Genomic DNA, 23878 nt, shown 5'->3' on the forward strand with positions numbered 1-23878 from the left:
CAATTAAATCAGCAATAAAAGAAGAAAAGAAATTACGCATACAGAACAACTGTCAACAAGTTGAGATGCATACATAGGTCGTGAGATAGTGGGACCTTCATTTTTCATTTGTATTTGGCGATAAGTAATCGAATCGGCAAATTTTGCTAAATATCGGTTTCTGTTAAAGAAGCAATTAAATCAGCAATAAAAGAAGAAAAGAAATTACGCATACAGAACAACTGTCAACAAGTTGAGATTCATACATAGGTCGTGAGATAGTGGGACCTTCATTTTTCATTTGTATTTGGCGATAAGTAATCGAATCGGCAAATTTTCGGCTCCGCAATTCCAATTTTCTACAAAAAGCATTAACTTTATCACTCGCATCCAATATATGTGTATTTGGTCCTTGGAGTTGAAGATTCATGTTATTTAATCTCTCGAATATGTCGACCAAGTACTCCTTGGAGTTAAAGATTCAAGTTTATTGAATTTCATCACAAATCAACTATCGCGAAAATTCTAGACCTCCTGTCTGTTTTCTTCTTCAAGGAAAATTGCGATTTCTTCTCTTAATTCATAAACACGTTGAAAAAATTTCCCATGTGATAACCATCTTGCATCGCAATAAAATAGTGCTGAATGTACTGAATCCATGTCTTTAGAAAGTGCGGAAAAGATTCTCGATTTCAGGGGGTCTCATTTTTATATAATTAACTATGTTTACAACCGTATTTAACACAAGATTCATTTCTTTCGAAGCCAAAGCTTCTCTGTGGATCATGCAAAGTGTGCACTGAGTGTGCCCTTTTTGTTTTACAAGTGCTTGTATACCTTGGAATCTTCCAGACATTGAACGAGCACCATCGGTGCATATTCCAACGCAATTTTTACATTCTATAATCATTTAAAATAACAAATAATGCGAGCGCTGATGTTTTGAGTTCTATTGGGTTGCAGAAAAGTAGTTCCTCTACTAATGACATATTATCACAAATTCGAACATAGGCAATTAAATGAGATCTTTATTACTATATGTTCCTTCGTCAAGCTGTATTGAAAACAATTTGTCACGCGACTTGGAGAAAAGCTGCCAATGTACATCTTCAGCTATATCGCCAATACGACAGGTAACAGTATCATTTGAAAGAGGTATGGACTGCAATTCTTTTGAAAAATTATCTCCAAACAAAGTTTCTACAATCTCAATTGCTGCTGGCAAAATAAGCTCTTCACCAATGGTGTGAGGTTTTTTACATCTAGCTATTTTATATGAATTTTGTAAGATGCAATTAAAGCCTTTTTAATTCACAGACAAAGTTTCTTTAACAAAAGATTTTTGCTTTTTATATGATTTTAATCTTAATTCGAAGAATTCTCTGGGGATGTTGACGTACTCACTATTAAGCATTTCCGAATGTCGTTTAAGTTTATTAAGTTTCATGCTGTCTGCGGCCAACATTTTTGAGCAAATGATACACAGGAGACTTTCTTCTTCATTTACTTCAGTACTGGTAAACCCAAAATTTAAGTATTCTTGAGAATATTTCCTTGATTCTATTTTCGGAACCACGCTCGTCTGTGTACTTGTTGATGCTTGACTATCGTCTAATGCTTGCTTACTTACGCTTAAAAATTTCTTCATGAATCTGGATAAATCTGCTGCCGTGAATATTTAATATAGTGAATTGCAATTAACACGAAAATATATATAACATACAAATTTACAATAGATTCTATAGCGATAAAAGGATCGACTTGAATGAAACTGGCTGGAATTGAAACTTGCGTTATCGAATATTTTCCTTCTTTCTATGAGAAAACATTTGCTCCGCGCATGCTCGAGACGGCATCGGTCGTGTGGATTCCCTTCCGCAAACATTTCTATTTTTTTCACTTTTGTTTTACCATGCTTCTGTTTTATTTCTTTTATTATTCGAAAAAAATGTATTCCCAGATTCTTAATTTAGTTCACCCCGTCTAGGTTAACTTTCATTGACGAATTTTTCTACTTTCATATTCTTTTAACGTTATCTCCCTGTTTGGCTTTCATTTCAAATACAAATTTAAATTTTCTCCGCTTTCATTCGCTTTATCTGTTCACCGCCCACTTGTCCAAAAAGCAAGATGTGGTTTCTCGCGAACGTTGGCTCGCTTTTACTCTTGTTTTGGCAGTTAGTTAAAAATAATTTAAAAACAGAATCCAAAATATTCAATATACATTATTGTTGTATACATTTTACTGTAAGCGGAGGGCGCGAGGAAATTTATGATTGAAAACTGGGTCACGAATACTAAAAGGTTGAGAAACGCTGTCCTAGATACTAAACAACAATTCTTTTTATCACCAATAAAAACATACTTTTGAGCAATATACTTTTAAAGCAGAACATTTCTAAAATGTATTTTCAAATGATATAGTTTCATTGATTGAATATCATAAAATGAAACTAAAAGATACAATACAGTAAATTTAATAAACAAGAATAAGGTCATGATATATATACAGATAGATAGAAATTAAATAGCATAAAAAGAGGAGTTGGAAGAAATCTGTTTTCTGCAATCACAAAAATCATTCCATTCTAATACATGCATCAGGCGAATTTTAATGGAAAGTTCCTTGTCAGATATGCTATCACAGTATATTGGTAAAATGAAGCTGATGGCTCCTGAAGGTATCATCATATCTTTTAATTTTTTTTTTTTTTTTTTTTATCAAAACTCAAAATCATTTGCTGTTTTACTGGATTGTAAGGTTTCCATACAGAAAATTCAGTGCAGTCAATAATGACTCTGGAGTCTTTATTTTCAGAACGAAACTCTTTCGTCATAGTTCAATACCTAATGACTCTGGAGGAAATACAAGTAACAATTTCAACTTTTTATTAAAAAAAAAAAAAACTGTCGTTACAAAATTAAAATACATTGAAACCGTAGAATCTGAAATTTCAAACAAAATAGATACAAATTCTTTTGAAATTCCAATTCTTAACTTAACAATGAACAGAGCATATAATCAACGGGACACTTCTACAAATTCAGTTTTTGAAGATCTGCTTCAGAATTCAAAAAAGAATATATAGAGAGAAAAACCTTTCTTTTGTGAAACCTGTCAATGCCCTCATTTTAATATCATCAACAATATTCTTTGGAATAAATTTCTCTTTCTTTCTTACAGAATCATGAAGTTCTTGCAACTCATTATGCAAATCTGTTGATCTTGTCGATTATTTCAGAACAAGTAAAAATCTGGGCAGAAGCAGAGTACACTTCACTGAAATCAGAATTCATGTAATTTTGCTTAGTAAATAATTCTCTTGCATTTATATATTTAACTAAGTGACATGTATTTTCAAAACATATTCAACATTTCAAAACTACATATAAGAAATATATATATACTAGCAGACCCGGCCACTCGTTGCTGTGGCTAAGGTTTTTATTATATTACATAGTAGTAAACTATTCAAGGGAAACGGTAGGAGAACGCCAATCATGGGGACCACCATGCTTTTTTACACAGATTCCATTTGTAAAAAAAAAACATGGGGACCTCCATGATTGATTTTCTACTACCGTTGATATTGAGCAAAAATCAATACAAAAAAAATAAATTTAAATTTCTTTATTTTTTGTTTTCAAGTTTGTAACAAATGAGTACATTACAAAGTTGTTAGTAAAAAACACGTAACATTTAAACTTATAAATGAGGTAGGTAGGGTAGATAGTTTTAAATCTTTTATTAATGTTTATTAATAAAAGATTTAAAACTATCTTAATGTTTATTATTTTGAATTATAAATACTTTTATTTTCAATTTAATTTAGCCCTAATCAGTGCACAATATTTTTGGTTAACCTGTCTTTAGCTAACTCAAATAGATTTGACGGTTTTCCTACACGTGAACATGCAACATATAGTTGCCCATGAAAAAAACATGGGATTTCCAAATCTAAACCACAAATGGACATTGTTTGGCCTTGAGACTTATTTATAGACATGGCAAAAGCTAAACGAATTGGAAACTGTAACCTTTTGAAGGGTATCGTAGATTCTGATGGTATCATCCGAACACGTGGCAACAGGACCACTTCTCCTTTAAACTTTCCAGTTAAAATGGTAGCTTCAAGTAAAGATCAAATCAAGAAAGATCAAAAAGATCACCGGAAATATTTCCGGTGATCTTTTTGATGACTAAACGCGTACCGTTGCATAATCGAGATGGATTCAAATTACGCAGGAGAATAATAGGTGAACCAATCTTTAATCGAAGGTTATGTGGTTAATTTCGTCAACATCAACATTTTTGGCTGCCAAAATAGCCCGATAACTGAGCCAGTTGTGATTCAAGTAATTACTCTGTATATCCGGAAAAATACTCTGAATCAATTCATTTTTTCCCTGAAGAACAGTGCAGAAATTGTCTGGCAGTTTAATGCATTGCGTATTTGGTTGCAGTTCTATTTTACCGTTCCCAATATCTAGTAATTGTTCAGAAAATATTTGTGCTGATGGATCATTTTGCAATTGTACGCGCATGTTTATGGCCAATCGAAGTGTTTCAACACTTCGCCATAAGGATGATTGTTTCAAACATGCATTTTAATTAAAGATTGTTGAACAATGAAGCACTAATAATTAAAAAACAAGAAGAATTGCACTGTATTACTTTTACTATAATATGAATTCAATTTATACTTCAGTCTAAATAACACGTGGTCGGCTATGCAAATACCAAAAATTGAAAAAGTAAGAACAATTGAATTTCATTGTATTGCGTTTACTACGAAATAAATTTAACTTATACTTTAGCCTCAGCAACACGTGGTGGTTATGCCATTAAATTGTAGCTTATGTGAAACGTTGGTACTTTTAACACAGCGCTATCTGTTAGAATACTTAGCTCAATCCAGTCAACAGATACCGCCATCTGTTAGAATCGCTTGGAGCTAACAGATAATTGTGACTGTCAAATAATGAACAAATAATTTGTTCCTTCTTAAAACCTTCCTTCTTAGTATAAACCCTTTATGATGTATAATAAATCCTCTAACTTCAGTGATACCGATTCTGGCTTCTTCAGCTTAAAGGAAATATTTAAAAAAAAAAGTTCTATATTCCACACATGAAGTTGCCATGAGATTTATTCCGTCATTGATACATTTGTCTGTTGCAATAATTCAGAATTCATTTACAAAATGAATGATGTTTCAGAAACATTTATTAAATAATGATAAGCATTGTAGCTGAAGTGAATGATAGCTGAGTTGATGATAGCTGACATAACTTGATACGTACATGCAGTTTATTAGTAAAGAAATGAAAAACTGAAACGATTATTGTAACCATTTTTTATTATCATATCTTCAATAATTTATATAAAAAAAATTAAATTTCATTTAGCATACAAATGAGTTAATATTTTTTTATTATCCGATTAGAGGAACTTATTATTGGCTCGTTCACTTACCTTTTTTACGATATGCTTAACAAAAGAAATAAAATCATTTAATTGAAAATACAATGAAGGTAACAAATGTTATTGACGTACAACATTTTTCTTAGTAAACAGTCAAATAAAGAATCGGAATTCATTAAAAACGAAAAGTAATAATTATCCGTGTGCACCTCCAAGTATTTTTCCAAACTTCTTTATAATTAAAAAAAAAGCAGAATTTTAGTATGTTATATTAATCAGTGATCCGTTAAAACGTTTGTAATTAATCATTTTCAAATAAAACATCTTATTTCTGAGAATTGCCACCGTGTACAGTAATACAAAATTCAAACATAAGATCGTGATACTTTATCCGTTGCAACGTATCAAATTTATTGTATGCATTAAAAAATAATTGTGGAAAACGATATCTTATTCCTGAGAAACGTTTTCGGATAGGATCATAAATAATTCTAACATTCGGATTCGAAACGTAACACAAATGCGTGAGTGTTTCTACGCCAGTTGGGGTAACGCTATGCAGATTAGAAATTTTTAATTTCCTTTATTCTGTTTTATTTTAATTCAAAAGTACTTAAGAATGAATGTGAAAGATCGATTCATTAACAATGTTTAATTTTAAATGCATCAAACATTAAAAAAATAAATAGAATCGTTTTAAATAATCAGCCGAAAAATCTTAAGCCTAGCCTCATGACTGTTGGGGAAAAAAAACTGAAACCGTACTCATTTGGCGGTGGGGAAAATGAAACGATTTTTTGGCGGGAAAGTTAGTTTTTAATTAATAATTAAAATTCTAATTAAAAATTCAAAAAAAGGGCTATCCTATCTTTTAAGTTAGATCAAACTGCACACGGTGTGCAAATTTGATTAAAATCGGTTGAGTAGTTTAGGAGTCCATCGCGGACAAACAACGTGACACGTAATTTATATATATTAAGATATATATATATATTTCTTATATGTAGCATTCAATTTATCAAATTAAGAGCATTTTTACTAAAATACATCAATTATAAATGATGATAACAGTCAATAAGAAAGTTGGATTTTCAGTAGTTCTTAAAGGATTCACTTAATAAAAAATATTTACGAAATTTATTCAGCATTATTGTGGTTGTTAATTTTAAGTTAGGGATGATACTTTTTTGCAACAGGAGTTTGTTTACTTGCATCAATTAAATTTAGATAAGACTTTGCAGGAAAAATGCAATTTAATATTCATGTAAACATTTTAAAACCTTTTAAGCATATTCAAAATTATCAGAAATTTCATCAAATGTCAATAATATAAATTAGAGATGCACTCTAGATTTGTTTGATTGTCCTCATTTGTTTTTGATGGCAAATCACTTATTTCTTTTTCTTCGAAGGGTTTTTCTAAACAATTACTGGAACAACTCTGGATTTCAGTTTTTTTATATTTAATAAATGGGCACACACTGAATGATTTCTTCAAAATTATTGGAGCATATCCCCGCCTTCGAAGAAAGCTCAAAATCTTCAATTCCAAAGCTAAAATTCCAAGTCAGGATTGTTGAAAGGAAACTAAAGAAACTTTTTATCATAACATTCACTTGTAGTGAATAGCATATAAGCCAGTTAACAACTACGCTACGCGAGCAATTGCTTTTGTATCGTGGTCATGTTACTGGACTGCAAACCACAAGGTCCCAGGTTCTATCCTCGCACATACTAATTCACCACACACTCTTGTGTTTCCATTAAAGCGTCTAGCATCACACTAGTATTTCATCTTTTAACATATAATAAGAGGAAAGAAAATAACTCAAAATTATAACTTCAAATGTAAAAAAAAAAAAAAAAAAAAAAAAAAAAATCCGTTTTATACTTAGCGGAGAACGTTAATGACAGATTCATCGACGAAAGCGTTGGGATGAAAACTTAAATGCCATGCGCAGACGTTCAAGACACGTGACTTTTACATCATATGAATTGACTCCATTGAACTTATTTCTAAAAAAATTACAAAAAACAATGGAAAACGTACATTAATGGTGTGCATTATCAGAAACTTTCAGTTAATGCAGGAAAAGTTACATAGCTGATCTTTCAACCAAAATCAATTTTACCCACTCAAATATCTCACTAGCAGGAACGAACATCCAATCGAAAAATTCAATTACATTTCTCGGAATTCCTTTTTCAAAAAGAAATCAAAACGGATCGATCTTCAATAAAATTTAAAAAAATGAATGCATTAAAGGGTTTTGTATATAAACATTATGGCCCAAGAACAAAAGATTTAATCACAATCACAGACAAGAGCATTTGCAGCTTATTTTTTTACGCCAGTCAAATTATCAACCAATTTCCAGAAACTCACAAGAAAGCATGTAATATTATTCAAACCAAAACACTTCGCATTGCACTTGATGTTCCACAGTGGACACCAAATAAAGCTCTCCTTTACATCTCCAATCAGGAAATTCTCAGTGAAAAAATCAAATGTTTATCCTTACAATTTCTCATTAAGCAGATTTCTATCAGTTCCTTCTCCGCCATCTACAAATTAGATTTAGAACATTTCAATCTTGCTCTTATTGAACAGGCAAAATTTTTGAGGATAAAATTTTTTCTGAACTAAACATTAATTGGAATCGCATTATTTCTGATCAACATTTTTTACAACTTCCAAGTGAAAATTGCGGTATTATTATTTCAAACTACCCTTCCCAAAAACAAATCTCTCCCACACTCAGCTATTAATGGCAGTTTTCAAGAAACGCTACAAAAGGGTTTCAAACAATGTTTCATAATCGCAACTGATGCTTCGAAATCGCAAAACTTAACTTCAATCTCCCGCATTACGGATCTGTCTCAATTTGCCTTTCGAACCCACAACATCAATTCAATTTTTACAGCTGAAGCTCTTGCAATTTGCCAGACTCTTGACTATCTTACCGTTCCTGAGAAACCTTTACTTCTTCTTACAGATAGCCTTTCAGTTCTTACAGCTCTTCAAAAATTTTCATATAAATCCCCATTCATCATTCATAAAATTGTGGAAAAATCTCAGATTAATCAACATATTACTTTTCTATGGATCCCAGCGAATTAGACAATATTATTGAATGAAAAAGCGGACTTGATCGCAAAAGCAGTAACAAAAATCAGCCCAAGCATTGAATGGATTGCATCGGAAGACATCACCTCACGCATCAAACAAATCTCAAAAAGAAAAACAATAGGCAGCTATAGACAGAGCAAATATTATGAAATTCTTGGAGAAATCCCAGACATAAAAAATATTGCTAAATGGACAAGAAATAGAAGAGAAGGTATCATTTGCGCTAGAATTTCTACGGAAACACTAATTACACCTGGCCTTCTACATCGTTTTAACCTGTCGAATCAAGCAAATTGCGAAACATGCCACTCTGGAATCATATCTTACTGCATTGCCGAAAATATTCAAGCATCAGACGTTGTCCCTGGTCGAAGTTGGGCCTCAACTCTCTTTCAACTTGTAATTTTAAACAATTCACGAGCAAAGCTTTTGCAGATAAACTGTCTCTCCATATTTTCCTTCAACACTTGAAAATTTTTGGCATTTATTAATTGGAGATTTTGTTGAACGCTCAGATGACAGCCTTTGTTGCTAAAAATCCTTTAACTCCCTCATTCAATCAATCAATCAACTAATCAGACTCTGTACATCGCTGTCATTTAACGTCATATTGATTAATTTCTGAAACGCGTAGTTGTTCTTTTGTAAGGAAATTTGCCGGTACTGACTGAACTGCATAATAATTTGTTTTATAACCATATTCAGTTTTTAATATATCTTTGCTTGGCGTTTCGAATAGGAATGTGTGGTGAGTTTATATATTCTTATTTCTCTTAGTATATATATATGAAAGAATTATAAAAATATTCGAACTGTATTGTAAAGAATCCATTATGTTTACACAAATGTATATTGAAGATTACGAATTAATACAGTGGATGTATACATGATGTTATCGAAAACAAATTTTTTGTGTGTGCAGTTCCTAATTGTTAACTTTATTTTTCTCTTATGAATTTACCACTTTTAAAGAATATTGTTATAAATTCTTATGAAAATCATCATGAAAGCAAACATTGCATAGTAGTTGCATTTAAATTAATAGATTCTGGTGTTGTTTTTTTTAGTTTTGTCAATTTATTGTTGAACTTGTGTTTGTTGGACAGATCAATGTTATTTATTCGAGGAAAATAGAGAAAATATTTTTTCGTATGATTTTTTTTTATCTTTATAAAATTCTATACTAATCTCAAATAAATAAATAAATAAAATACAACCTCTATTTTGTCTTTTAAAATTTTAACAGACTGAGAAGACATATTTCATTCAGATAGATTGTCATAAAAAAAACTACTAACTAAACTATTGCTGATTGTAATGCAGAAGATTTTTTTTAGTGTGTTAGTAAAAATCAGCTAAACAAATGAGAAGAAATCAAATGTACTCTCTATGAACATTTTGCACAATATTGCTTCTTATAATTTCTTTACAATGAGCAAATTTTAAATTTTATAAATTAATATACATTATTATATTATATATTTTAAATGATGTAAAGCAATAATGTACAACAATGGGAAAGCCGAGCTTTCGTTAATCAAAACAAAAAGTGTAAAATAAAATTCCATTCTTTTTCAAAAATTTGTTTGATTGATTTATTGAAATGGGATGAGAATGGTATATCTGACAACAAAGGCCAATCCCCTAATGCTAAAAGAGTGCATTCATTAGATATTAAATTTCTTAAGAGATTGGAGAAGGATCCGAAGATGCTGCTTATTAGAAAACAGCTTTTTGAATAAACATTTTAAATGAAGAACAAGAATGAAGATCAATATTAAGTTTTGGAAAAAGATTTGACCTATGAATTGTGTATTTGGAACAAAACAAAATGATATGTTCCATATTATTTTCAAGATTACAAACTCGGCAACAAAGATAATTATGTAGATCAAATCAATTCAACAAAGCTGGAGTTATGATCATTTGGGTTAAAAGATGTGCAGTTAAGATAACTTCATTTCTATTTTTGAACCATGGATTAAAGGAAAACATGGTAGGACAATCTCCAATAGATTCTTGATATTTGCTCTTTTGGAAAATGTGACTAGTTTTTTTGTAGTGAGGTTTTCTGATAATGAGAAATTAAATCTTCTGAACTTCAGCAATGGGTGCGACTCTGTGACCATTTTTTTTTAGTGTGTCCGCCTTTTCATTCCAGTGTATCTGCGAGTACCCTGTATATTTTCACATATTCCAAGTATATTTTCTTTAAAAAAAAATACTTAAGAGCACTATTGTCTCTAAACATATTTTACTATTCATTATTTTTGTTACTAATTGTATCAGATAAAGTATGAATACATACTGTACATCATTTCACACAAAAAGTAAATAAATAAATAAATAACTTATTTTACCTAAAATCATATTTACCATTTAATTTCATTTAAAAGAAATTCTACTGTAAATATAATACAATAATAATATAATATAATAAATATTAAATAATGAAAAAATGTAGCTAATTATAAAATTTATTCATTACAGCTTTTGTCACTCTAAATTATAGTTTTTATATGTAAAAATTCCACAAATATGGAAGAAAAAACATCCATAAAGAGAAAATTATGTTAATAGCATATTGCAATCAGAGGAAATGGCTGTAAAAGAAAAAAGTTTTCAAGATGTACCAATATACCATTGAAGATTTCAAAATCGGGTCTTATTTGGCGTGTCTAAAACCTTTAAACATTGAATGGGAATTTTTAATAATCCAAATAAAAGCCAATTGTTTGTTTTTGCATTTTTAAAAATAAATTAAAGAAAATAGTGTTAGATTTTTATAAACCACTCTTGGTTAATCTAAACTAGTCGATTAAAATTCTTTTCTTGAAATCTGTCCCATTCCTCCCAACTTTCCCTTACATTGTTTTTTATCTCCCCTCTAGGAATCTTTGCATATCTGAACTATTTAGAGCCTCGTACTAGACGAGAAATTTTAGAATGTCTTATTAAAGGTCTGCAACGTTTGGAATATAGAGGCTATGATTCTGCAGGTAATATTTTAATAATTTAGTTTTTTTTTTATCTGTACTGATAAAATTAAATATTATATTTTGTTTTAAAAATTTAATATATTTTCTTATAATTTTTTATATGGAAGTAATTGATTTTTAATTAAATTTAAATCTTATATATGTTTTAAAGAATTGTTTGCCTTAAACTGGATTGAATGAATTATTAGTAATATTTATTGTAAATATTGATTCACATGTATTTGAAAGGATATCTGGATTAAAATGCCAAACAGTACAATTTATTATCATAATGCATCATAATGACCTTTTCCAATTTTTTTTTTTTTTTTTTTTGCATTTATATGAATTATAAAGATTCTGTAGTTAAATTGTAATTAAATGATGTGAAAAACCTACTAGTAGAAAGAATTTGACTCAGTTTGACATATAAATTGTAACTTTGAAAGAAATTTTGTATGTATATATAGCTATTCATTAGCTTTATTTAAAGTTCTGTTATAAAGTCTGTTAATGTGAATATTATTTGTTTATTGTGAACTAGCTGCCTTTGACGACCATCCGGTTCGCCAGTCTTAATGTTCGTTTAAATTTTAATAATATTTTACGCAATTCCTACTTTAATAGATTCTTCATCAAAATATTTTAAAACTTCAAATTTTGATAGTCATATAATTCATTCATAATATTATAAAGTCCTACAGTCTCTCTAATATGTATCTCTCTAATTTTCTGTTAGCTCTCGTAGAATTTATGCTTTAAATTAAAGTGGAAAGAATTAATCTGCAATTAATATAATAATATTTTTTACTGAAACAAAAGCATTTTTTTATAATATGATTACTGATAACAGAGTCACTGAGCATTTAAACTTTATGAGCACTAAAGAATATCTTTCTTAATTTATGTAATGTCTCAAGAATTTGTCAAAGATTCATCATGAACAGATCGATTAATGAACAATGTTTAGTTTTAAATGCATCAAACACTAAGAAAATAAAATGAATCGTTTAAAATAATCGGTCGAAAACAGGTTTAAAAAAACTACTTTAAAAACAATGTACTTAAAACTATAAGCATATACAAAAAATATATAACTAACATAAATACAATTTAATTACAAAAGCATGCAACTAACCTAAAAATAATTTAAATCAAGAATCATCTTTTGATAATATTGTCAACAATCAGAACACAATGCGCATGTGTGAATTTTCAACGCCAGTTACGGTTACGCAAAGGCGTGAATTTTTCTACGCCTGTTGGGTTAACGCTATGTGGATTAGAAATTTTTAATTTCCTTTATTCTGTGTTATTTTAATTTAAAAGTACTTCAGAATGAATCTGGAAGATCGATTAATTAACAATGTTTAATTGTAAATGCATAAAACATTAAGAAAATAAACAGAATTATTTGAAATAATCACCCGAAAAATGTTAACCCTAGCCTCATTACTGTTGGGGGAAAAAACTGAAGCCTTATTCATTTGGCGTTGGGGAAAATGAAAAGATTTTTTGGCGGGAAAGTTAGTTTTTAATTAATAATTAAAATTCTAATTGAAAATTCAAAAAGAGGGACCCCAGGTGCACATTCACGACCTCTAAGGTATAAATGTACCAAATTTGGTAGCTGTAGGTCAAATGGTCTTTCCTGTAGAGTGCCAACACACACGTACACATTGAGCTTTATATAAGTATAGATTGCATTTGTGAAAGATTCATATAATTTTATATAATTTATTTGTATTTTTTTCATTTTAAAACAGCTCTTGACTTGTTTAATCCTCTTTCAAATCATAGCATCCATGTGTAAAATTTCTCTGTAATTTTCATCTGAAATAGATTTAGCATTAGATCTTTGAAGTATCTTCTAGTGAAATATAAAAATTTATAGGAGTGTAGAATTGGCTCAGATGAACATCATTATCTCTTTACCCTGCTGATGATGAAAATATAAAGTAGCTGGAAAATGGAGTATTAATCTTAAATTATCTTAGAAAGCACTGAAACAAATTAATTTCCTGTATACACTTCTTAAATTCCTTTGTTCCATATTACTCTTTATATTCTTGAGTCAAGTCTGATTTGTCATTCTAAATGATGCATCATATCCATGTTTTTTTTAAAATAAGTATTATTATGATAGACACATAATAGCAAAAACTCTCATACTAATTCATATGAATTAAAACAAATCGTATACAATATTTTTTACCTTGAAAACTCTAAAATGAACCCTTCTTTACTTTCATGAATATTAATCTTATTGATTTAATGTTGCAAAGAATTAATTGATATTTCTTTTTTTAATTTATTTAAAAACTGGCTAAAATTTTGATTGGTTTGAAAAAGTATATAATTTAGCTTTCAGAATTTGTAAATACTTATTTGATCATATTCTGAGCTTTTTGGAGCCATATTATTAATGTAATCGGAATTTGATATGGTTCCTAATGTTCATTTCAATTTATTCCTAATGTTCATTTGTTTTTTGGATAATTCATTGATTAAAACAAGCTAAAAGAATAGCATATTTCACATTCATATCATGCATACAGAAACAAAACATAAAAATTTAAAGCTCATGTATGTATATTAATGCATTTTTACAAATGTTACTTTGACTGTTTAGTGTTTTTTTGAATTATATTTTTTTGTTTGATTTGTGCAGGTGTTGCATTTGATGCAGATGCTACTGGAAATTCTATTCAAATTATCAGAAGAAGTGGTAAAGTGAAAATGTTAGAGAATGAAATTTGGGGTAATTTTATATTTTAGAATTGGAAAAAAAAAAAAACTATTTTATAGCATTTGCTACAGTAATTTCAATTATGCTATTTTAAAAAAAATTAATGACAAACCATTGAAACAGATATTTATAATTAATTTTCTGTCTTTTATCAATATCTGTCTAGAAAAGTGACCAGTAACGTAATACATTCATTCAAAAGAAGGGAAGAAAAGAATCCATAATATTGCATAGCATGTTAATAATATGTTGAGCCAGAGGATAATTAAGTTAATTTGACTTGAGTCTCCTCCCCCGCTTTTTTAAAAATTTTAAATTTGTTAATACTTAACTTAATTTAAAGCACAGGTTTCTTTGAATTTGTTTTTAATAAATTGTTTGCAAAATTAGTCCCCCCTGCCCCTTATTTACTTTGAAATCTGTTGGAATGAATCAAAAGTAAAATATAATGATAGGACTCTTACAATGATTGAAATTCATTATAACAATCTAGAATCTAACAAATTATTCTGTCTGATATGTATTAAAAAGATAAAAACATTTTATCTTTCTCTTAAAATTACCTAAACAAGAAAAAAAAAAAACCTTTGAAATTGAAACTTACAGCCCATAATTGCATTTTCTTTATTTTCATTAAGCTTCTTTTTTCTATTATTTTTAGATTCAACGGACATTGACTTCAATCAAGAATTTTACATGCATGTTGGTATCAGCCATACTCGATGGGCTACTCATGGTGCACCAAGTGCTTGTAACAGTCACCCTCAACGATCTGATCCTCATAATGGTAAAGATCCCCCCCCCCCCGTTCTCCTTCCCAAATTTGTCTCTGTGAATGGAATGATTGAAATTTGTTTACATTTTATTTCATGTATTCCATTCTACTGGCATAGAATTTCATAGGAAAAAAAATTACCATTTCTTTTATGGAAATGTTAACTAATGTAGCTAATTTATATATATATATATATATATATATATATATATATATATATATATATATATATATATATATATATATATATATATATATATATATATATATATATATAATATGCTAGGTATAAATTTTATGTTAATTAGATATTTAAAAATTTTAGTGATAAAGTGTTGAATTGGCTTATATTTCATTTCATATCTAGAGTAAATTTATAATAAAACAAGTATTAATGTTATTATTTATCACTTCTTGAAATTTTAAATTAATTTTCTTATGCAAACTATTGAGAAAGTTATATTTAAAGCAATTTATTTGAATTTAATAGATATTTATTTTTTACATAAAGCTGTTTGATTCCATTGCAAGTTGAAGAGATAAATTTTTAATTTGTTACGTAAGAATTTGTGGTAGTTAATAAGAATATTGTTACAAACCTGCAATGCAGTTTCCCAGTACGGTTAGTTCTATAACCGGAAAGACTGATTTACAATAATCTGTATTGGATACTGCTCGGGTGCCGAGCCAGTGATCCCAGAGCTTAGCGAATATTGAGTAACAAAATAGATAATGCTGGAAACTTTGAGAATTTTAACGATCCATCCATTAGGAACCGAGATACGCCTAATTGGCCTAGAAGATTCTCGGTCAGCCTCCCAGGAACTATAAAAGGACGGCAGTCTCAAGCTGCAAGTAATCAAGTATCGAGTCTTCGAGAGGATGGTGAAGCAATGGAAGAGTCCCAGCATTGTGTGGAGTCCAAGCTATTGCTGAGCCGAGCTGTGTGTCGAGTGCTGTTGTCTATTGTGGAAGCAGTGTCGTGTCATATGTGGAGTAGCCATTTGTGTAGTAGTGAATTGGAAGCAGTGTCGTGTCATGTGTGGAGTAGCCAGTCGTGTAGTAGTGAATTGGCAGTTGGATACAGCTAAAGTTTGGAGAGTCCATAGAGAGTCCACAGTGAGAACTTCACCCGTTTGGAGAGTCCATAGAGCAAAGCTTCAAGGGTTTCCTCTTCTGCTGGACTCTATCTAGCCGCTTTGTGTACTGTAGTCAATTACTACTTGTGGGCTACTGTTTGCTGTCCTGTGTGTATGTCTCAGCTGTATGTAGTTGTCGTCTTTGTGTTAACATCATTGTTGTTTTCTACCGAGGCCTGCTGAGTGTATTTTCACACGATATGCTCACTACAGACGAACCCAGTGATCTGTAACAATATGATAGTATATAACTAATCTGATATATGTTACATTATAGTTATATATCATTCATAAAATTTAAAAATGCTTTAAATTTATAGTTTTGTTATGTAAAAAACACCTATTTTATATTCCCTATCTTGATATGTTTCTATTCCTTTCAATATTTTAATGCAAGTGTTTATCTTAAATAGGATTTAAAATGTATCCTATTAAAAGAATTAAAATAATGCATAATTTAGAAATAAATTGGACTATGTTGTTCAAATGCTTAAACAATTTGTAGACAATGTTTAGAATTTAAAACCATGTGCCTGGAATTTACAGTGCTAAAAAATTGATTTAATTTCATAACATATGAAAATAGTTAAATTATAATCATAAAATGTGTCACCAGAATATTTTATCTTAAAATTATATATTTTTTATCTATGTTAAATGATTTTAATTTAAAAGAATTTTTTTTTAATTTATTAATATATTTTATGTAGAATATTTTTAAATACTTTTTCAGATTTTCTTGTTGTGCATAATGGCATAATTACTAATTACAAAGATGTAAAGAAATTTCTAGTAAGTTGACTTGTATTTTTCTGTATTGTTGTAAATGTTGTGCAATGAATATTTTTTTAATTATTGTAATGTTATACTAATTGCTTGTTTATTAATTTGAAAACAAAAAGAAAACAATCATTATATTAGCATTGATAAAATCTAAACAATTAATTCAAAAGGTACATTTAGAAATTTAATATGATAAATTTTAAATGTATATTTAGTTCAAAATCAAATCAACAGTCTTGTAAATAGAATATATGTCTCTCGTTCTATTTAAAATGACTTTTTATACATCATTGGAGATTCCATAGTTTTAAAAATTGATAAAACTTTGAAATACTATAAGTTATATCATCTTAGGTAATTTATTATTTTTTTCCATTTGATAACTGTATTCCAAATGTAATAAAAATATTGTAGATACATACATGTTATATTTTCCAAAAATATTGCGGTATTCTTTTTCTTTATTCTTTACTGCATGCATTATATTTTTGATTATTTTATTATGTATGGCATTGTTACGAATGTGCTTTTGTACAGTTTCTGGTCTTATTCAGAATTGTTAGTAATTACATTTTGAGTAGTGGTTGAGTACACCATATATTTCATAAAATTAATATTAGACATATGAACCTGAATAAAAAATAAAAACATTTATTTAAAAATGTGTTTATACAAATAAACACATTTTTTATAAAATATATGCACTTGACTAATAACTTAATTTGGAATTATTTTAAAATTTTGAATTATACCCAACACTGCCTCTTTGTTCTGATTTCAGATCCACTACATTTGATTTTGACCTATAAATGTTGATTTATTTGAAAATTGTCAAAGAAAATGTATGAAAGATGATAGAAACAATTGTACTATTTTGTATTTCTTTTTACAGAAATAAAATAAGCATATCTATAATTTAATTTAGAAATATCATAATAATGACACTAGGCATAAAATGAGTCCGGACCATGTCATTTGGCACTTTTCAAAATGATTTTCAAATACCCTATGGAAATCAAATGATTAATGAATACTCATCATTTCTGTAAAGTTTGTTGAATTTGGTGTATAATTTCAGATGAATCATGGCTTTGAATTCGAATCTCAAACTGATACGGAAGTTATTTCTAAACTGATCAAGCATCTTCATAATAACAATCCTCATTTGTCATTCAGAGAGTTGGTAGAACAAGTTATTCAACAACTAGTAAGTATCCCATTGCATTTCTATTAATATTTGGCATTTTTGCATTTTTATAACATTAATTATATTTCAGGAAGGAGCATTCGCTTTAGTTTTTAAGAGTCGGAAGTATCCTAACGAATGTGTGGCAAGCAGGTAAATTCATTTAGAATGTTTTTGTTTTTTTTCTTTCAATTTCTACCATAATCAGTAAAACTAAATAAAATGCTAAATAAATAACTAAATATCTTCTCTTTTATATTAGAATAAATGATTGTAAGTTTCACAATAATTATAAATTAGTATTAAGTTTTGTGGAAAGTGGTAGCTCTGATAATGTGGCTTATAATTTATAGCATTATACTGATTGTAATTACATTTTACTAGACTAAACTATTGCTAGTTTTCAAGGAAATCATATTTTTACCGTCTTACTAAATTGCTTGAAAATTAAATTACAGTGAAATATTGAAGATTTTAATAATTTTTCTACCTTTCCATTAATGTTTGAATATATTGGTAAATTGGTATACAAAACTGGCACAAGGGTGTGTGTGTGTTTTCTAAAATTAATTATTTTTATTAAAAAATTCTTTACTTAATTCATTTGATTTATCTTTCATTTTTTGTCATTCTTTTCATGAATGACAATCAAAGTTCCTGAATTAAAATTTAACCGAGAATAAGAATTTTATGTTTTGTTGCAATCTTATACAAGATTAAAAATTCTTTTAAATATTCAAAAGCATCATTTTTTTCTTGTTATACTATTGGCAAAGAGAATAATAAAACTATCTTCTTCTGACTTTTTTCATAAAGAAATTGAATACAAATTAATGTCTGAAAATAATCAGTTTTAGAATCATTTTTATTTTTGATCTCGGAAGCTCTCAAATCTTGGATGATTTAGTGTATTCATTCTATTCTGTCTACTGAAAAGCAATCTACAAAAAGAATTCTGTAATTAAATACTTCATTTTGAATGAATGGAGGACTTCATTCATTTTATTTGAAGCATTTCTAAATAATTTTGTAATCATTTTTGCTTCATTAATGGTTATTTTTGTATTTAATTTAAATTTAAATATGAAATGTAATTATTATTTTTCCCTTTCTAGACGAGGTAGTCCTCTTCTTGTAGGCATCAAAAGCAAAACTACTCTAGCAACTGATTACATACCAGTTTTGTACAGTAGTAAGGGTATGAGCACTGGATTTTTAGAAATAATTTAGCATCTTTGATATTTATTTTGTTTTTTAAGTACATTTCTTTTACAATCCTGCAGTTGTTTTTAGATTAGTCATTTAGCATTTTTTTTTTTTAATATTTATTTTTCAGATTTGTTATTTTAAGACATTGATAATTATATATAAACAAATTATTTTGGCAACTTTTTTTATTAATTTTTTGGTTCAAAATTTGGAACTTTTAATTATTTATGCATAAAATAGTTATCCTTTGTGTTTAGTGTAATTATTTCATTTTAAGTTCTTAAATTTCTTTTAGATTGAAATGTAAATACTGAAATTTTATTGTTAAAGGAGGTAAACAATAAATTTGTGGTATTTATATTCATTTCTTAAAGTCTCAAGTGAGGATGCATATTTTTCTGTTAGAGGTTACAAAATTACTTTTTAAAATTTTTTGAATAATTGTATATTAATGGTAAAAAAGGTGAGATTAACTTTGAAAGTTGTTCTGGGATTTTTTTCAAAATCTCTAAAAATCTTTATATTCTTACTTGTAACATCTATACTTTTATTTCTTGGTATATTCATTTAAACTTTAAATATCTTTGCATATGGTTCTCCACTGAAAAGCATGCTACTATTGTTATTAGCAGAATTATAGTTTGTTGATATTCCTTTTCATATAGTTCAGTGTAATTAATTCAGCAGCAATGAGTAAGTGTTCTACACTATTCAGACTCTGTTGCAGGCTGTTTAAAATTTGATAAGTCTTCACAAGTATCTTCATCAGTTCTGTGCATTTTTAACTGTGTGTGTCATCCTTATCTTTCCATGCATGCTTTTTTCAACTATGTTCGTGACCAGATTTGGACAAACAAAGCAAACAAGGTACAAATGTTTTTACAGTTCTTTTTTTTTTTTTTTTTTTTTTTTTCTCCACATTTCACTGTTTTAGGCTAGTATTGGTCTTTGAAAGATTTTTTCAAAAAAAAAAAAAAAAAGAAATGCGCTTGTAAATTTGTACCAGGCTATCTTTTCTAATTTTAAAAAAATAATAATGTGTAAAAAAATAATAATGTGTAAAAAAATAATATATTAAAGTTTTAAACATGCTGAATAACTAAAATATGATTGAAGCATAAATGATAATTGTATGTTAGCAAATTGCAATTCTATCAGGAAATAAATAAATGTCTTAATTAGTTTATTACCTTCATGTCAGAGGAATAACCAAGTACAATCAAACAACAGTATAACAAATGCAATTTTATTTATAAAGAATATATTGTTATTCGTAGTTTTTTAAAGATATTTGTTAAAATATTGAAATATGTGTCTATGAAGGCTCAAATTCAATTTTTTAAAATTACTCTAGCTATCTTCATCTGGGATTTTGATTTGTAATAAAATAAATTTTTAAAGAGAGAAGGCAGTCATTTAAAAAGATTTATTTTATTTACACAATTTTATAATTTTACATAAATATTGCCTTTATCACCAATTGTTCATATATAAATAAATATTTCAATTGTATTAAAAGAATACCTGGTATCTCTAATATAAGCACAGAATTAAACTTTGTGAATGAACTAGTTGCTTTGGTATCACAAAATGTTTATGGTTTGATGCATAAATAAGATATTACAATTTGGAAATGTAACTTATCACAAAATTTGATAAGTAGTTAAAGAATTGAATGTCAAAATTATACCGTTTTTCGCTGTGACTCTTCAGCTTTGACTTTTAATATATTTTAGACATTCATATAATGCTTATAAAAGAAGCTCATGTTGTGCAAAATAATTTACATTTCTTTGTAAGCAGCTGTATAGCAAATGAATTTTAAAATTTGAATGAAACAATATAAAAATTATTATTGTGATACTGCATATTACAATGCCTTCCTTGTTCCACAATAATCAGTGCTTAGAATTATTTAACAAATTTGTATAAGCTTTCAATATTTTTGATATACTTTCCAAAAGAATGTGGAACTTCTAAAATTAATTGTTGTAATTAATGTATATTTACAGATTTGAGTATTTTTATTTTGGTAATTAAGTAAAAGATACATACTGATACTGTTTTAGGAAAACTACATAACAAAAATCTTGATTGAATATACAAAGCTTGTTTTGCATTAAAAGCAGAAAACAGCAGATTTTTTTACTTTGTATATTATGAAACAATTTATGGTTTAAAAACTCTTATTTTATAAGTATTTTCACTATTTTCATTTCTAAAATTACAAATGAATTATGTTAAGGTTGAATTGCTTTAGAATAAATGTATTATTTTGCAGCATTTTTTTTTATGTATACTTTTGAAAATAGTATAATAGTATTATCAAAGAAAATTTGTACAATTAGATATAATCTGTATAAATTTCTATTAAATTAGTACTGTATAATTTTGTCACTGGTAACAGAAAGCACAAACTAGTTTTTAATTATTAGTATGTTTTATTCTCAACAGGAAACATTTTTAAAACAAATTATTTTCATGTTAAAAAAGAGAAAGAGGAAAGATAGTTTAGTTAAAAATGAAAAAAAAAATCATTATATAATATATACAGTATTGCTTTTTAAAACAAAAAAAAAATTATTTCGAAATACACTGATTTTTTTCAAAATCTTAATGTACAATTCCTCTGTTTTATTATCCATGTCTATTTTGGTTATTAAAATAGACATGGCATTATTATTAATTGGCCTTAAAAAGCATCAACTAAACTATATTAATATATTTTAGAAGTTAGAAAATGCTATATTTTACAAATGACTATAAAATATATATTCCATTTTAACTATTTACTGATTACAAGTTAAATGGTCGATTTTAATAGAATAATAACCATTTTAACTTAGATGTGCTTAGTGATTTAATGCTATGAAAATTTATTCTAAAAATTCTATTATCTTTATTTTATATTCGTTACATATGCTGCATCCAACTTAATAAAATCGATAATTATATTTAAAGTTGCTTATAGTACATTAATGAATGAGGTGCTGAAAATTATCCTTTATTATGAAACTTTTGATGTTTTTCCAAAAACAAAATACCTGCATATCAGTTTCTTTGTAATAAGATTTGAGAGATTTAATTTCAATTTTAAGTTAAAAATAATGATTTTTTTATGTAATGTAATGTACACTTTTGTTTTTTAAAAAAAAAAAAATTTCCTGAGTTTTTTTCCTTCCCATTTGGGATATTCTTGTCAATATTTTTAAACTATAAGGATAACACTATGCAAATATTTTAGTGTTAAGAAGTTTTACATAATATAGATTGTTTAACAAATAGGCATTCACCTTAATCGTAAAATATATAATGAAGTACAAATTTTTCAATTGCATATATTAATTCTTTAGAGAAATAATATATTTTACCCCGAAATGGGTATATATACCATTTTGATACTAGTATTCTAGATAATTTATTAACCACTAAAATTAATTTTTCTTTTTGTTATTATTTATAAAGCTGGTAGTAAAATGCATCTCTAATTTGTAGTCCTTTTTTTCTTCACAAATTATTTGGTAAACAAACTATTTTCAAATTTGACAATTTTAAACATTATCATGCTCATTCAAAATTGTCTTGTGCAATTCTTCCATTTTTTTTTAATGCATGAATCCTTTATTGGTAAGAAAAAACATTTTATTTTTCCACTCATATATAAAATGTTAACTATTATAATTTTATCAATTATAATTTTTTAAATTGAAAGATGATTTTTTTTTGCTTGCATCACTGTTATGAACCAATTTTAAAAAGTGTCCATTATATATGATATAGAACATTTTGAAAACTAACACATTTGATTTTAAAGATAATAATAGTAATTTGATTTCAAGCTTTATTGTAATGCTGAAATTATTTACTAATTCTAATAAAATTTGAGAATAAGCATTAAGCTAGATGATGAACAATCTTTTCTTTATCTGCAGTTTAGCATTATAATTTCATAGTGTTTTCAAATTGTTGTGGCTTTGTTGTTGAAAATTGTATCTAAGCAATCAAATGCCTCTAAAAAATTTTTTAATTCAAATAAACATGAATTGTATGCAGATAATTGGTGTGCATATATTTGGATTACAATAAATTATTATTATAGATATACTTTAAAAATCCCATGTATCTAAAAGATCTGTGTATCAAACTTTTGAGAAATTTTGAATTTTTTTGTAGAGAAACAGTATGTATATTGGATATAGCATATATATTGAATAAAATTTATATATAATGGGGGGGGATGTTCACACACACAATATTTAATTATAATTATGTTTATCAGTCATTAGCAAAAAGCAACCACATATTTCATTCAGAAGTAGGAATGTAAAATAAGAAGAAAAAAGTTACATCAATTTTTACAGCAATAAAAATTCTTGCTGACTGGAATTTCTTACCTTAAATTTAATATGGCTTGTAAACAAAAACCTTGAAAATTGAAGAAGCTTGCCTTAATAAAAGGTATTGAAAATTGTATGGAAATTAAAGATATGATAAAAGTCTAAAATTTTGACTTGTACAATATCAA

General features: G+C 27.7%; 1 protein-coding gene across 4 annotated transcripts in view; it reads left to right on the top strand.

Annotated features, from left to right (window-relative positions):
* The first annotated feature begins 8962 nt into the window (after nt 1–8962).
* LOC129971187 (glutamine--fructose-6-phosphate aminotransferase [isomerizing] 2-like) overlaps nt 8963–23878 on the top strand; it is a 64356-nt gene continuing 49440 nt past the window's right edge. The window contains exons 1-9 of one of the 4 annotated variants that reach the window (XM_056084735.1): nt 8963–9282; nt 11426–11533; nt 14184–14273; nt 14923–15048; nt 16909–16967; nt 18037–18165; nt 18236–18297; nt 19260–19342; nt 20197–20220. In XM_056084735.1, coding sequence (XP_055940710.1) covers nt 9276–9282; nt 11426–11533; nt 14184–14273; nt 14923–15048; nt 16909–16967; nt 18037–18165; nt 18236–18297; nt 19260–19342; nt 20197–20220 — 688 coding nt within the window. In that variant the 5' untranslated portion in view covers nt 8963–9275. The remainder of the gene's footprint in view (nt 9283–11425; nt 11534–14183; nt 14274–14922; nt 15049–16908; nt 16968–18036; nt 18166–18235; nt 18298–19259; nt 19343–20196; nt 20221–23878) is intronic. The other 3 variants (XM_056084736.1, XM_056084737.1, XM_056084738.1) reach the window with 3 other exon arrangements.

Source organism: Argiope bruennichi, chromosome 6 (genome assembly GCF_947563725.1).
Source record: "Argiope bruennichi chromosome 6, qqArgBrue1.1, whole genome shotgun sequence".
NCBI lineage: Eukaryota > Metazoa > Arthropoda > Arachnida > Araneae > Araneidae > Argiope > Argiope bruennichi.